General features: G+C 45.1%; 1 protein-coding gene across 15 annotated transcripts in view; it reads right to left on the bottom strand.

Annotated features, from left to right (window-relative positions):
* Positions 1-4376: 4376 nt before the first annotated feature.
* SEC31A (SEC31 homolog A, COPII coat complex component) overlaps positions 4377-16390 on the bottom strand; it is a 56247-nt gene continuing 44233 nt past the window's right edge. For 6 of the 15 annotated variants that reach the window (XM_080925367.1, XM_080925360.1, XM_080925372.1 and 3 more), the window contains 6 exons: positions 15825-16163; positions 10580-10638; positions 8578-8841; positions 6919-7038; positions 6481-6552; positions 4377-4949 (listed from right to left, as the gene is read on the bottom strand). In XM_080925367.1, coding sequence (XP_080781493.1) covers positions 4770-4949; positions 6481-6552; positions 6919-7038; positions 8578-8841; positions 10580-10638; positions 15825-16163 — 1034 coding nt within the window. In that variant the 3' untranslated portion in view covers positions 4377-4769. Of the gene's footprint in view, positions 4950-6480; positions 6553-6918; positions 7039-8577; positions 8842-10579; positions 10639-12071; positions 12111-15824; positions 16164-16390 lie in introns of all 15 variants that reach the window. The other 9 variants (XM_080925369.1, XM_080925365.1, XM_080925366.1 and 6 more) reach the window with 3 other exon arrangements.

Here is a 16390-nt window from a genome sequence, read left to right as displayed (position 1 = left end):
AGGTGGGGAGGGAGAGGAAGCAAGGAAGGCAGAGAAGAAAGGGGAGGGGGAGGAAGGGAGGGAAGGAGAGAGTGAACTTGACCCAAGCATCCTCCTGCCTAGATGGATATGCTTCACTGTGCCAGCTAACTTTGAGTTCAAATTAATTAATAATTTTACAATATATATTTGTTGAGACTCTTCTAGAAGCCATTCCCTTCACCCAGTCTACAAGCCGTCTGGGTGGCTTTAGGCTCCGGAAACTCACAGCACACTGAGTAGTAGTGCAGGTTATCAATCAGAATGGGAAGTGTATCCCACAGACTAAAGGCTACAGAGAAGCATCCCTTAAGAGATCTGGTCGAGCAGGTTAACATTTAAGACCTATGAAGTGATTCCATTGGTCAGCACATGGCTAAACCCAACTAAACGTCTCCTTCCTGTTATTCCACCTGCTGCCACAACCGGGCTCTCAGAAATAAATTATTCTTGTGACTGAAGACAGTCTGGACACAATCGCCAGCCGCCCAGAAACTTTCCCTGCTCTGGTTCCCTGACTCACTAATCCACCTTTTCTTTCTGGGGGGTTGTTTTGGTCTCCTAGGCAGAGGCCCTAACCCTGAGCTTCTCCAATCTCTCAGCACCAGCTGCTGCCATTTCAATGTAAACTTATCTCCTGCCATGTCAATTACCACAGGCTCTTTAAAGGCTAAGGCCAGGCAGCTCTCCAGCAGGGGGCAGGAATTTGTAAACAAGAGTTCAGGAATGTCAAAAGGGTGACCCAGATTTGCAGCACCAAAGGGAAGGTAGGATGTACGCCGTCTTTGGCCGGCAGCCAGCACTCAAGGTAGCCCAATTCTGGTGAGAAAAGATGCACAGAAGGACTGGGGAAATATAAGCACATAGCTGAGGAGGGTTTCGGGCTCACTGCTTACAGACAACTGTCTGCAGTCCTCAGATCACAAGCCTGCTTCTCTGGGCTGCCCACGCATTTCCAGTCAAGGTGCACGACACTTTTCTTCTGTTCCAGACTAGAAATCAAATAAACACTACAAGGGGAAATGAGAGCTGTTTCTGTTATCTTTCTCCAAAGCCTGCCACTCATCCAGGTTGTTTCCAATCCCTCAGAAGACTTGTTGGTCATATGCAAAGCCACTGTAGCAAAGGCAGATGGGTCACAGGCTCCAGAGCCATAAGCTATGTTAGAGGCTTTCTTCCCCCTCATTTTACAGGGAAACTGAGGAAGAGAGAAGGGACATGCTCTGTCGATGGCAAAGCACTGCAACCTTTGACTCCCAGGCTGGAGTTCTTCTATACTGTCCTTCCTGAGGACACAGTTCCAGCCGCGGGGTCCCACTAGGCTAGACTACCACCTGTAGCTTTTCTCCAGTCTAGAGCCCTGGCTCCTAACTCCCCCACCACCCCATTGTGCACTGCAGGGGAAAGCCTCCAGCACACAAGGGGATTTCTGAATCTAAATGACATCTGAGGGAGGTGCTCAACAGAGAGGTGAGAAGCTTCTCCAAACTCCTAGATGGATAAAGGGGCCCCATCAGCTGTGGGGCAGCTCCACTTCACACAGCCAAAGAACACAAAGAAGGGTAGAGATGGGAACTGAAAGAGTGGCTCAGTGGTTATGAGCTCTGAGGATCAGGGTTCAGTTTCCAGCACCCACATGGCAGCTCACAACTGCTTGTAATTTCAGTTCTAGGGGATCCAATGACCTTTTCTGGCTTCTGTGGGTACCAGGAATGCATGTGGTGCACATACATGCATGCAAATGAAACCCTTACATACATAAAACTTAAAAAATGTTTTAAGTAAATGAACCTTAAAAAGCAGAGGTAGAGTTGAGATCTAACATAAAAGGTTCCAACCTAGAAGCCAGCACTAAGCCGCACAGGTCACATTCTCTCAGAACCTTTCCTCTGCTTAGAACTGTATTTAAAAAAAAATAGAAGCAGAAAAATAGAAAACTCAGCACATCTGGGATCACAGGAACTGCTGACTGCATATGACGGACACATATAGTGAGGGAGTCGCATCTTCCAAAAGTAAACAACTGCTTGTATGCCTCAAGTTCCTTCCACGTAGTGCAGACTTGTTAGGGGAAGGATGAAGAGAGTGGGGGGCATATGGCCCATGGAGGTACAGCGAGGCCTGAGGGCAAGGGAGATGCCTCTGAGGGGCCCATGTTGGGAATCCCTTCCCTTTGAGGGACCAGTCACACAACGGTATAGTACAGAATAGAGTTTATTCAGGTCATGGGAGAGTTAAGAGGGTGGTAGAGGCAGAGAGAGGGGTAGGGGTGGGAGAGCAAGGCTGCAAGAGCACAAGAGCAAGGGTCAAGCAGCTCCTTTTATAGTGTCAGGTCACTGAGGCGGAGCATACCTGGCTACAGCTGGGTAATGGAGGGGTGGGGTATACCTGGCTGTTGCTAGGTAACTGAGGGGTGGGGTTTACAGAATCCCAACAAGACTGACTTTCCTCTTACCCTCCTGCCTCAGCTCTGTCTGCTGGGTTCTCACCATTGACCACCACTGGATTGTTAGGCAAGGTGAGCCTCGAACTTGAGCTCCTGAGTTGTAGAGGCATATTATTAAAAAAGAGCCATTTACAAAATCAAGTTGACTCGATTTCTTTTTGAAAAGATTACAGCAAAGGTTTATCTTGAGATAACAAACTGCTCTTCCTATAATCTCTTTTCTTTATACTTCAGAGGATAAAAACTGTTGGTATTATTTAGCTCAGTTTGCCTCCATTTGTTATGAACTGTCTCCAAGACTCCACAGTGGGGGAAAAGGCCATTCATTGTACTGAAGAGAGCCTAGCTCCCCAGACAGCAGTGGGAGTCAGGGCTTTGAACCCACGCACTTGGAACTTGTTGGCACCAGGCCACAGCCACACTGTGACCTGTCACGAGTCTTACTTTTAGGGGACTTGTTTTTTTCTCATATTCCTTTCTCTCTTCAGGACACAACTCTCCCCACCTCCCACCTACCCCCTGGGACACGACCCTCCCCCCTCCCACCTTCCCCCCTACTATGGATTTCTCATGCTAGGGAGAAGAAACCCTAACCATAGGCCAAGTAAAAACAATTCCTTACCTTCAGCTGGAGTCTTGAACTTGGCTGCATTCAGCCTCTGTCTAGAAGGCCAGAGTGTACACCCAAGTCACAGAGGCTCAGCAAATGCTGCAGTTCCCAAGTCTAGACAGGCTAATATTGATGCTAACTAACATGTTGCTTTTCCCTCTTCTTGTTATAAAACTATTCTCAACTACAAAGTTGAGTTTAATATTTTTTTAAGTGCCTCTGTCTGGGAGAAGGGGGGGTCTCAAACAAGAAAACGGGTTCTTGGGACATTCTTCTCCAAGGCTGTGAGAGTCCCCTGGACAAATGTTCTACCTCCCTAAGACAGCCCATCTACCCACCCAGCAATAAAGGGGACTGCAGGTCACCCTGTTCTACTCAAAGGCAGATAATAAAAAGCCACCTAACAGAAAACTTAGCTGGTAAATATAAGGCTTTTATTTTATTTAGGAGCCTGGCTGTAATAATGGTTTCTTTCTGAACTTAACTTCAAGACTACAGGTAACTTACTAGAAAATGGGGGAGCAACTCTCTAACTATGAAATAAGACAATTCAATCTTGAATCTAAGCATAACACTAAAACCACTTGTACATGGAGAACGCAGTGATGTGTGCTGAAGGTATGCAGATGGTGCTGCTTCCCTGCATGTATCCAGAGCTAATGACTAACTCTGCACAAGTATCTGCTAGTTGCTAGTACCTATAGACCAACTTCCACATATACTTGCTCAGGACCAGGTTAAAGTGTAGGTGTTTTTTCCCCTCTATAGCAGCAACCCCTACCCCTTTGGGGGTCGAACTGCCCCTTCACAAGGGTTGCATATCAGATATCCTACATATCAAATATTTATATTATGATTCTTAACAGTAGGAAAATTAGTTATGAAGTAGCAACAAAAATAATTTTATGGCTGGGGGGGTCACGACCTGAGGAGCTGTATTGAGGGGTTGCAGCATTAGGAAGGCTGAGAACCTCTGCTCTAGAGCAATAGGAATGGAAGCCAGGGCCTTACATATGCTAAGAAGTGCCCCCCCCCCCCAAGTATCTACAGCCCCAGCCCAGCAGCCTGTTTTAAAATGACTTACAGGGCTGGTGAGATGGCTCAGTGGGCGAAAATGTTTGCTGCCAAACCTGGCAACCTGGGTTCCATGCCTGGGCCCCACATGGAGAAAGAAGAGGGCTGGTCCTACAGGTTGTCCTCTGGCTTCCACATACAGAGGCAAGTCCACACCCACTCACACAGAAATAAAGAAGATGCAGTAAAAAGGTAAAAAAATAAAGACTAAATGTGTGAGATAGGATTACAACTTTAATCTGATTGATGTGAAGAAAGTAGGGAAGACATCAAAGAAATTTATTTCAGGTCTGTTTTATACATAGCCAGATGCAATTTTCCTAAAAAGTACACCAAAGTTTTAAAAACCACATTTTGTCAGAATCCCTCAGGAAACCACACTATGTGTAATCCAGGAAAGACACTATTTGCAGAATAAGAAAATCATAACAGGCGACAGGAGATTAAAACAAAAGAAGGGGGAGAAGATTCAGGTAGTTCTAGGGGAGTATGCCTGCAGAAATAATGTCAAAGCTCCTGGGTGTCCTGTGGCCATGGAAACATGCTAATGAGGGGTTGGTCCCAGTCTTAGCATGGCTTTCTTTGGAGAAGTGTTGATGTCAGTGGACAGTGCAGCTGTCCTCAGACGCCCAGCTTACTGGCCTGACTGAGGACAACCTTGAGGACAGGCATGAAGGCCGAGGTCTCACTGAAGTTGCTGGTGCTGACGATGTGAGTGTGGACAGTCAACCCTTCCGAGTAGTTCCTCGTCTCAATGCTCCTCGCAATGCTGTGGAGACCGTTGATGATTGTTGGGGAAAGCTGAAAGGCGGGAGCAGGAGAGGGAATTACACTTTTCCACAATGCTCTGCAAGCATTAACCCAGAGGTTCACACAGAGCCTGAGACACTCTTTACGAATTGTGTAACCAGTTAGTATTTTGGAATGTTTTAAACCAAACAAAGATCTTAGACCAAGTGAAAAATAACTCTAATGTAAAAGTCTGGTGAGGCACCTCGTGTGACAAGCCCTTTTTATATGAGCATACTGCAGAGCAGTCTTTCCTTCCTGACTCCCTCCTTCCTTCCAAGCTGAACTGCTTACACCTCTTCCAATGAAGAGTTTTCCTTCTCCAGTTATGATACCAAAAAGCTGGGACCCCAGCTACTTCAAGTTTTTCTACAGCAGATCCTGAACCTTCTGTCCTCTTCTGAGTTCAAGGCAACAGGCCTGGCCATACAGTGCAATTTACCAGCTCTTTACTAGTTTTTCTATCCAATCCTTTGTACTGAAGGGATGGAATCCAGGGGTTTCAATGTGCTAGACAAGTATGCTCACCTAAACCAATTGTGGACCCCTCAGTCACCTTTTATAATCCCACCTTCTCTTCTGGCATTTAAAATTTTTGCTTTGCTTTTTTTCTTGGGAGCTAGCTCTTGCTGTGCTGCCCAAGCTGTATTCCCATTCTTGGGCTCAGTAATCCTCTCACAAGGAGCTGGGACCTCTGGCCCAGGCTGCTGCCCCTGGACATATCCTCTCCATACTCCATGTCTCTTTCTGAGGGTCACAGGGTCTCAGGAATGCTGGACCAGCCTTGAACTCTGTAGCTTCTGGATCTCTTCTGACTCCTGCACCTAGCACACGGGCTCACCTGTCACTTAAGATCAGTTTAGCTCTCTGGCATGGCAGCACTCAGAACAATTCATACTTCAGTAAAAGACTCTCTTTAGGATCAGTCATAGGCCACACCCTTCCTATGAGATCTGCTTTGTGTTGGGTGGTTATTATCAGATGAACCTAAGTGTAGTGAACAGGATTACTATGAAACAGCTTTGTCCTCTCCAAACATTGCCCTTATTTTTAAACCCTCAAAGGACAGCAGATCAGTTCAAGAGAACCACAGTGATTCCTTGCTGTGACTTCTCTTCAGTCATAGAACATGACCCTGACCAACTGGAAATGGCATCTGGTTTTGCCTTTCTATATCAGCTATCGTGGAAGAAAAAGATCAAGAGACTTAGGACTCCAGAGAGATAATAGATTCTTCTATAGAAAACAGGGCACCTGCCTTGTCTCTGGTTTCTGATACATGGGCCATTTAAATGAGCATCCTGCCAGTTATCCTGGGCCCAACAAAGTCCAGTTTGCATTTCTGATCTTTGTTACAAAAAGGGCTAATTTTACCTCTTATGTTCTCTCTCCCACCCACACAAATGAGATTTGGGAAAGAGCATTCTGTACCTTTTATGACAAGTTTGCCATCCCCAACACAGAGGGACAGTGTTGGTGAGTCACACGGTTAGCAACAAAGAATAATGGATTGTCATTAATCCACTCTTCCCAGAAAACTTACTGTCTGTTCCCTAAGTTTGTCGTACAGGAATTCCAGGCGTTTGCTGGCATCATCTAGCTTCCTCTTGGTTTGCTACAGGAAAAGAAAACAGGTGTCACACTGGAGCCCTACACTTGGGATGCAGTGAAAGCTGCTAGACCATCGCTCTTTCAAACATGAAGGAGCACCACAATGGACTTTAAAAAAAATCTAAACAAATTTTACTGTTCTATGTATACATGTTTTGTCTGAAGTCTGTGCACCACATGTGTGCAGTGCCTTCCGAGGTCACGGGAGGTTGTCGGACCCCAGAGGAGCAGAGTCACAGACAGTTGTAAGCTGCCATGTGAGTGCTGGGAATGAAATCCAGGTTCTCTGCAATAGTAACAGTGCTGACCCAGCTCTCCAGCCCCAGGTTATGTTTCTACTTAAATAAACTACGAGAAGAAAAATACATACAGGGTCTGTAGCTGAGGAGAGGCAGCGCTGGATAAGATCCTCAAATGTAGTCTTCAGAATGAGGTGCTCATCTGGAATAGGTTTCTTGGTAATCTTTTCTGTTGGCAGAGCCTGCACGTGCTGAAAGAATTAACATTACAAAGACAATGAGAAATGACCAGAAAGTGTTTTTTTTTTTTTCCTTAAAGAGTTATTTATTTTATTTACATGAGTATACTGCAGTTGTCTTCAGACACACCAGAAGAGGGCATCAGATTCTAATATAGATGGTTGTGAGCCACCATGTGGTTGCTGGGAATTAAACTCAGGACCTCTGGAAGAGCAGTCAGTGCTCTTAACCACTGAGCCATTCCTCCACCTCCTCAGAAAATGTTGTAATTACAAAGTCCTGATTCTATGTGAAGAGAGCCAACCACCTTAGAGGCAGATCTATTAAGAATAAAACGAAGAAGGGTTGACGTGAACTCAGGGTTTGTGAAGAAGTAGGTAAGAAGCCACTAGAAAGCAAATGCTAGCACTCCTTGGACAGCTTCAGCTACAGCTAGAAGCCGTGTCCTAGCTAAGTGGCAGAATGCTTGTCCAATAAACGTGAGGCCCAGGGCTCACTTCCTACATTAAACACACCCTCGAAGCACCCAACAAGTTACACGCAGTCCCTCCTCAGTGTTTATTCTGGGATCCTGCTATGCTTCCCCTGCTGTTCAGTTCTTTTTGTGTTTTGAGCCAGTTTTGCTTTAACACCCAGGCTAGCTTGAGATCAAGGGGACTCTCCTACCTTAATCTCCACAGTGCTACAACTGTGGGCCAGACCTGACTACTCTTACTCTTCTTAAAGCGTGTTGCTTACAGAAAACCTGTGGAATGAAGCCAAAGGGTAAGTGCAAGCGGAGCATGGCCCCGCTCAGTGTACAGCGATAGTCAGGCCAGCAGAGACCCTCCTGTCTGCACTTCTACTTGTCAGTTAATCCTTTCACTCTCCCAAAAGATACCAGGCCATTAGGCGATGGGACTAGCTACACACAGGGGAGCCAATGTAGAAATGACCTCAGTCCTAAGAAGGTTCACAGGCCACTGGGAAAGAAGCAAAAGCTTAAAGCTGGCAAGCCACGTGACTAACGGTGCCTACAGTAAACTGATGTTCAGCCACAGCCCACACACAGATGTAGCACACGTGCAGCCTGGTCTTAGTAAGAAGAGAAATACAATCTAGACAAAAGACAGACAGAAGGGCCACAGACCACACAAGGGGACACAGGGGAGGCCAACAAGACTGGAGGAGAGGGAGTGAGGGCCATGAGCACGGAAGTTCTGGACAGTGCTTACTGTTCATTCCTCATTAACTAACAACAGGAAGCCATCATGTTCTGGCCAAACACTGAGTAAAACCAAACAGGTGACACACTTGTAGTCCTGAAAGCATCTTTAGGCAGGACGCTCTCTTTACTTGTGAACTGATTAGATTAAGAAAACACTGTAGTTACTGAGACACTTGAAAATATGTAACTCTTGTCTAGACGCTTACATTTAGCCATGACAGTAAGAAACAATATACATGTACTATCAGTCACTTAAAATGGAGTTGCCACTTTGAAGCTAGCACTGTGTAAGTTCACACCGACCAAGCCGTCCCCCCATGAACTCCTATAGATCTACAGATACCTGGATGGTGTTTCCAATGGGAGCTCCCGGGGCCCCTTCGGTGCTGGGCTTTGAGAAAGACTGTGGCATGCCTGTTTGAGCAAGAGGCTGTTGTACACCACGGAAGGGCTGGCCGCCTGCTAGGTGTGGCTGTGGGAAGGAGGCGTGGCTTGACAGTGGCCCTGGAGCCGAAGGCTGCTGCTGCAGCACCTGTGACTGGGGATCGCCCGAAGGGTTCATGATTGGTGACGTAATGGGAACAGGAGGCATGAAGTTTTCAGGCATCTTTTAAAAGACGAAAAAACAAGTTAAGGCATCAAAAGTAAGAAAAGGAAGGTGAACAACATTCCCTCTGCTAAAGAAGCAAAGGCCTGAGAGTATCCAATAGCTACATTTCTTAACAGAATACTTTTTCAAATGAAATTTTACATGGAAGTAGACCTACCTACTATGCTAACATGGGTGAGGACCACATTCAGGGTCATCTTCCTGTCTTCTCACAGACTCCCAATAACATGCATTTTTATCTACTGGAACCAATGTGTCATGCATGTGTGCTCAGGTGTGCATGTGCACACATTACATGACAACAGGATATACTTCCGCTTTCATGGACCACTAAATAGCTGCTAGTTGGCACTAAAAACAGCAGATGAACTTCAGATTACCATTAGCTTTTTGTTGGGGTTTCCTGTCTCCCAGTGTTCTGTTCTAGCCTCTATTCTTGGAGAATAAAATCACCAAGAATTTACAACATATATAGCTTCAGAGAAAGAAAAAAAAAATACCATTTATATGCAATAGTTTGTAAAAACTATTGACATATAAATGTTAAGTACAGGGGATTTCTTCATTTAATGTTATTTGTGACAGGGACAGCAAAATGGGTCAGTAGACAATTGCCAGCAAGCCCAAGGACCTGAGTTCAGTGTCTGGGACTCACATGATGGAAGGAAAAAGCAGCTCTCTACAAGGTGTCTCCTGACCTGTGGCACACTCGTGAGTATGTGGCAGGCATATACGCACACGCATACGTGCACACATGTACACAAGAACCAAAAACAGTTTTTAAAAAATTACTGCAGAACAAGGCTTTCCTGGGATGAGACAGGCAGGAAAGGTCACTGACATAGGCTTTCACTCCAGAGCTAAGCCAAGACTGGCCTCAGATCGTGGTGGGATCTGGGCTGTGTGTTTCTAGGGCCCTGACCTATTCTAAGGATTGAAAATAAGGGACCACAGTAAAGGAACTTTATTTAAAGCAAAAAAGCAGAGGAAGGCAGATTTCTCTGAGTTCCAAGACAGCCAGAAGCACACAGGGAAACCGTCTCAGGTTGCGGGGGAGGACAGACAGCAGGACACATGAATGAGGCTGCTTGGCGAAAACACAGGGGCCTGGCAAGAAGTACAGCGTCTGTCCTTTGTCCAGTCAGTCATCTCTCCACTTCAAGCTCAATCACGTGTGACATGGGTGGTAAGCAGGAAAGTCTTCCTACAAGTTGACTTGTGACAGTTTTGCTTTATTACATGCCCACACAATGCTAGTTCAGCCAGATCAGCCTTCCTACCCTGTACTTGAACATAAGCAGAGTATAGCTGAATATTCTGTCCAAGTCTGGTGTCATGAAGGGAGGAGTGTGGTATGTGCACAGCTCAATGAAACTAGGCCTTCGGTTGCTAGGTGTGCTACACGGAACATGCACAAAGTGTCACAGGCTGTTGGGCACATTGTTAGAAGATGACAGCACAGGCCAAGCCAAGGAAGCCCCAGGTTCCTAAGCTGTCCCCTTGCTTGCATGCCTCATCCTCCCAGGCATGGGGACTATACAGCTGTGTGCCACCTCCAGTGCAGAGTAAGGCTTTGACGACACTCTCTACCTTCCATCCTTTTACCATGGGTTAGAGGAAAATTTGGTGTGATACATTTTATATACATTAACCGGCAAGCCTTGTCCTTGAAGTCATTGGTTAAGTGTGGTGCGCTCCATGTGGTATAGACAAAGACATGAGCTTCCTCCATTACCTTCTTCTTCTTCGGTACTCTGTTCAAAGCTGGAGGATCATTCCAACCATTCTGAGGACCTAGAACAGAAGACATTTTCCTTCAGAACCCTAAAAGTTCTCCTTAACTGTGAGTCAACTTGCCACACAGGCTCTACCAATCAACCGGGGCCACACAGTGCCTGCCTTAGGTAACGTACCCTGGTAGCACTGCTAGGTAAAGGACTGTCCTAAGCTTCAGGCCCAAGTCCTTATGTCTAAACTGACCCCCAGCCTTCAAAGTCAGTTCCCTCTCCTCTCCTGATAAAGGAAGAATAGGCTGTCCCAATGTGCTTCTGCATAGCTCTGTCATACTCCATGTACAAAGAACAAAGGGGAGAGCCCTCTATTGCCAGGAGAGCAATTCAACACATACGCCAGCACAGATGCTGAGCGTGGCTCTATTTTTTTAAAAAAGTTTCCAGGCCAGGAAGCAATTCAATGATGGAATGTTTGCCTAGAACGGGAAGCCTGCGGTAACACAGGACAAACACCAAAACAGTGGCCGAGTCCAACTACAGAAGAGCAATAGTGATTCTCATCATTTCCTGCCCTGTGAAACTATGATCAAATACAGTAAGCTCCTCAGACAATGAAAAGCCGATACGCCAGCATCTCAAAGTAAGAAAAGGTCATCAGCAGAGCTCACTGTTTTAGCACCAGCATATCACAAAACATGCTGAAGTCGGACAGCTTCCAATTACAAGGTGATTACTTTACACCTCACCATAGAAGTAGACGGCTGCTAAAGCATGCGGTCATGTGGTGAACATGTGAAGACAAAAAGTGAGTTGGTTTTGAGGACACCCTCCCCTGCTTGCTAAGGTGATATAAATATTAAATCACAGCAAAATTGCTTGGCAAAAACAAAAAACAAAAAACTGAACAAGGTCAGCTTTTTCCTTAAACACAATAGACTTAGTTGCTTTGTTGTTAAACAGAACTTCCTACAAGTTCACTATAAGGCAGCCCACATAGGGCTCTGAACAGTCAAGTTATTGCATCATGTCTGCTTAAAAAATTCTTGGAGAGATGGCTCAGTGGTTAGGAGCACTGACTGCTCTTCCAGAGGTCCTGAGTTCAAATCTCAGCAACCATATGGCTCACAACCATATGTAATGGAATCTGATCCAATATCCTCTTCTGTTGTGTCTAAAGACAGCTACAGTGCACTCATATAAATAAAATAAATAAATCTTTTAAAAAATCTTGATCGTTCCACCACACAGAGGAATCACTGAAATTTTGCCCACCACCTCATGTTCACAGCTGCACACACCAATCCTGTCATTATGCTAAACAGACAGCGTCTATGATTTAAAGCTGAGAGTCGTTATGTGCATTTAATCAATTCCAAAATTTGATTAAATTAAGAAGCCAAATAAAAATGGCACTGATCACATGAATTGTTAATGTCCATAAATTAGCTGTATTGATTAAATTATTTTCTAAAGTATATTTTACAACCAATTCACCTTCCAATATAGATGCCTGGTCTTGAAAAGACTGATTTTCTGTAGATGAAATGTAAAAGTCACTTAGATAGGATTGTGGAAGACACTCTAAAATTATCACTTTATCCTTTTTCTTCCCTGCTAACAGCACCCAGAAAAGGCAAATTAACCTCTAAGGAATAAAACTCTAATTCTTAAAAATATACTTATTGACAGAGTCTCTAACTAGATAGCCTTGTCTGCTCTCAAAGTAGCCCAGGCTGCTCACTAAGTAGCGTAGGCTGACCTTAAACTCATGATCCCTCTGCCTTACTGAAACAACAGATATGCAGTACCACATTTGTCCTAAAACTTTTAAATCAAGTTATGTGACAAGTCTTCTATCCAATTAAGAAAGTCATTAGTTTTTGTTTGTTTGGGTTTTGTTTTGTTTTTCTGTAAATTCCTTTAAGTTCTATCAAATGCAACTCTTAAAACGGTACTGTCCCCTCATACTATGCTGTCTCTTCTAAGAGAAGTTCATCCTTCATGTAAAACCCAGTGTTTCCCTGGTTCTTATCCTGATGGTTTCTCTACATGACAATGGAGCTTAGCACATCCTAAGGGCACAGCACTTCCCCATCTACCTACTTAGGCCATATGTCATGCCATATGCTGCCAACTGTGTTATGCTGGTGTGACCTAGGACAACTGAGGACCTGTTCAAGTAGAGCAGTTGGTGAGGCTAAGGCAGGAGCGCCTGTCTTCTCCCACAAGTTCTTGAGTGACAGCAGTTGCTGCCAAGCCTCCAGCAGTGGAGGAGAGTAGACAATGACCACACTTCATCAGGTCAGGTACACTCATCTGACCACATGGCCTTTCAGAACCCAACCAGCTTCAGCGGGCAAGGCAAGAGCCAAGAGAACTGCCCTCAGCTATACGCCCTCCTCACAGAGCAGGTAAGGGACGAAGACCACGTCTCTAGTTCACAAGCAGACGCCCAGGAGTGCTCTGCTCTACAAGTAAGTCTGAGTTTCACATGATCCCTCATGAAGGCACGAAGGTCAGAGCAGTCAGACTCACAGTTAGCAGTCAATCAGAATCAAATGAGCAGCAAGACTCGAGAGAGAGCGGGTCATCTGGCTAGCTCTAAGGCCATCATATTTTTGAAAATGGGGGGTAGGGGAGAATCAAACAGCACCCACTCATCCTAGAGAGTGAAACAGGGACCACTTTCTGCTACAAGGAACCTGCACTGCTGCCACTTCACCCCAGGACTATGGCAGCAGAGTCTTTAATCCTGCCAATATATCACAACCTCTCCCGTGAGGACACCTCCAGATTATTCTCCTGAAAGTGCCACTTAGGCCACCTCACTCAGTGTCCGGAATCTCTCTCTAGACTCTTATTTTCTTATTGTATGAACTATAAACTCCTTATCCTACTACATGAGGCACATGAGGCTACTCCAAACTTGACACAGATACATTTCATTTTCCAGGAGTTACTTGTCATTCCTTAGAAATACACTGTTCTGTTCAGCCTCTCTACTTCTTTGACAATTCAATTATGGAGTAAACAGGTATCATTAAGAACTGACTGAATAAATGTTTTGCTAACTGCAACATCCATTTCTCTGAATTTTTGCCACATAATCTCATATATTAACAGGAAGCTTAGAGATCTGTAGAATCGAACAGTAATTATCCACTGTTCAACTGAAATTTCTAAATCTCAAACAAGACACATTACAATATGACAAAATTTCTAGCCACAATTATGTAACTTCAACAAAATCTTTAGGAAATGCAAAAGGAAGGCATGGTGAGGTAACTGTGACTAAGATGTACAGGAAAGCTTCCATGCAGGAGGTGAACAGGCAGCAAGCCATGCGCAGTGCATGCTGAGCACCAGGCAAGGTTAGTGTGGATGCTCTTCTCACTAGCCATTCTCAGCCAGGCTACAACTGTACAGCGGACATAACCTCATGTATGGCAAACCCACTTCTGCCTAAGGTGGAAAAGAATGCTGTGCACTGTTTCGTGTTCTGTGCAAATATTTATTTTCTATTAGAAAACGACAAAAGCCTCAGCAGCAGTGCTGGGGAATTCTCATAGCTGCACCACCGAGACGTTTCCATGCTGACACAAGAGACTCTAACACCGGGCCCAGAACCAGCAGTGAGGACACAGACCCAGGTTAACCTGGAGAGCAGTGTGTGAGCTCCGAGACTATTCACAACACTTAGGAGCTCCCGTTTCCTAACCTACAATCTTAACAAGACTAAGAGGTCCCTTTTCTCAGGGTTGTGAGGACCAAAGGCAAGACATACAGCAAATGCCAGATCATGCCCGAGGCATTTTCATAAAGAGTTCCTCTTAAGTTCCACGTAAGAGGGCATTTACTTGAAGCCACACCATTTTCCTGAAAGGGCTGCTTATCTAGGTGTAAAGGGTTCTTCTTTGAAATGCTCTGGCTAGCACTCACTTCTAAAGCATCACAACGCTAAGGTGTGTCTGTGTGTTACTGAAACGGGTGTGGTAGTCTCCCCTTCTATGTTAGCTCCTTTTCCATGGTCAACTTTGTCCACAGTTATGAAGTGGAATATTTAACAAATGTTAAATGTAAACAGCTGAGAAGTCTGATACACTCACTTCAAGACAGGAGAGTACAAGCTGCCCCTCTGTCTGTGTGTCTGTGTTATATGGCCTGCCCTTACCTTAAGTTAACAAGGCCCCAAAGTGACACTGCAACATTGCTAGCAAGCCATTACAGTCGAACATCCACTGAGCCACCACAGATAAAGCCAAGACAACACAAGTTTCCAAAATCCTTGTAGTGTGTAAATTTTGCTCTTTGGATGTTAATATTACATATTAGAAAATGGGGAAAGAGGTGTGTTTATAATTCTGAGATCAATTACAAGATTTTAGAACTAGTAATTTTTTTTAAAACATTTTATATCCATACTTATTTGGAAAGAATGCTTCTGCCACAGACGTATGATACTTTTATCGGTTCAGAGTTACTGCTTAGCATTTAAACCTGAAAACTATACAACAGACTCTCCCAGAACAGCTTCAGGATCAGGGTTAAACAAGTCTTACTCCAGCCTTCTGCCCCACTTGTTTGAACATCCATTATAATCTGAAGAAGGTACTACCAAATGCTGACCTACCAGGGCCTGCCTTTAAGATATCTTTATCCTCTTACATTTATTCACTTGTGTTCATGGAGGTCAGAGGACAGCCCTCAGCAGCCACATCTCTCCTACTGGCCTGTCAGGCTTGCAGCACGTGAGCCACCTGACCCACTGAGCCAGCCCACAAGGACATTTTAAGAACGCTGAGCACACTTCGGCTCAAGTAAAGAAATGAGCTAGCGACACAGCTTAGTAATAGAGCATTTCAATAACACCCGAGGCCTACATCCAATTCCCAGGATGCCCCTGAACCTCCCTGGCCCAGCCCCCAAGGTTCTGCACTTCACCTAATAGTACCCACTAAATCTGATTTTGACCATCATTCATCTTGCCAACTAATTTTCTACCTTTTAAAGTAAGTACAGCAGCAGGTTATACAGTTTTAGTATTTTGAAGCGCTTGTCTAAGATTTTCATTATTTAGTAGCTGACATTATGGGAGGCTCACACTCATGCAGAGGTTTAGACTTCATTATAAAAACTCAACTGATGCCTCACGTTACTCAGTTCACAATCACTTGGAAATAATGCCCGGCCACCCACCCTTCTGCTCATGAACCAGGAGGCCCAAGCAAATCCCTTCCAAGCGCAGACCTGTTCTTTGGGACGCAGGCAGCTCACTGGCAGCAGGCGGTGTACCTGTTGTTCCAGGAGGCAGTGCATAAGCTGAAGACGATGGTGGAGCTCCTGGTCCGCCATGCTGGAAGGATGCTCCAGAGGAAGGGGGAGGAAGGAAAGGAGCAGCAGAGCTGGAGGTAGGTGAGAAGGCTTGCTGTGCCGTGTACAGCTGAGGCTGCCCGGAATAGGAAGCCACAGGAGATGTGTATGGGGTGTTAGGGTAAGCGTTAGAAGCAGGAGGAGCAACAGGCTGTTGAGGTCGATAAACTGCTGACCCCCCTGTTCCGAAGGAATACTGCTGGGCTGGCTGGTAAGCTACATCAAGGGGAAGAAACAGAAATCTTTAATTAGTTACATATTTATTAACACAAAAGTAGGAAAAAATAATTGCATTATAGGAATGTGGTTTTAATCATTAATCTTATAAGAATAAGACCAAAAGCTAGCACTCCTGTCTGGGTGTGGAGCTCAATGACAGAGCGCTTGCTAGAAGGGAAACAACCTGGGTTCCACCTCCAGCACCTCAAAAATAAACAGAAAAC

Source organism: Micromys minutus (assembly GCF_963924665.1).
Source record: "Micromys minutus genome assembly, chromosome: 11".
In the NCBI taxonomy this organism is placed as follows: Eukaryota; Metazoa; Chordata; class Mammalia; order Rodentia; family Muridae; genus Micromys; species Micromys minutus.
This window is presented reverse-complemented; position numbering and strand designations above follow the sequence as displayed.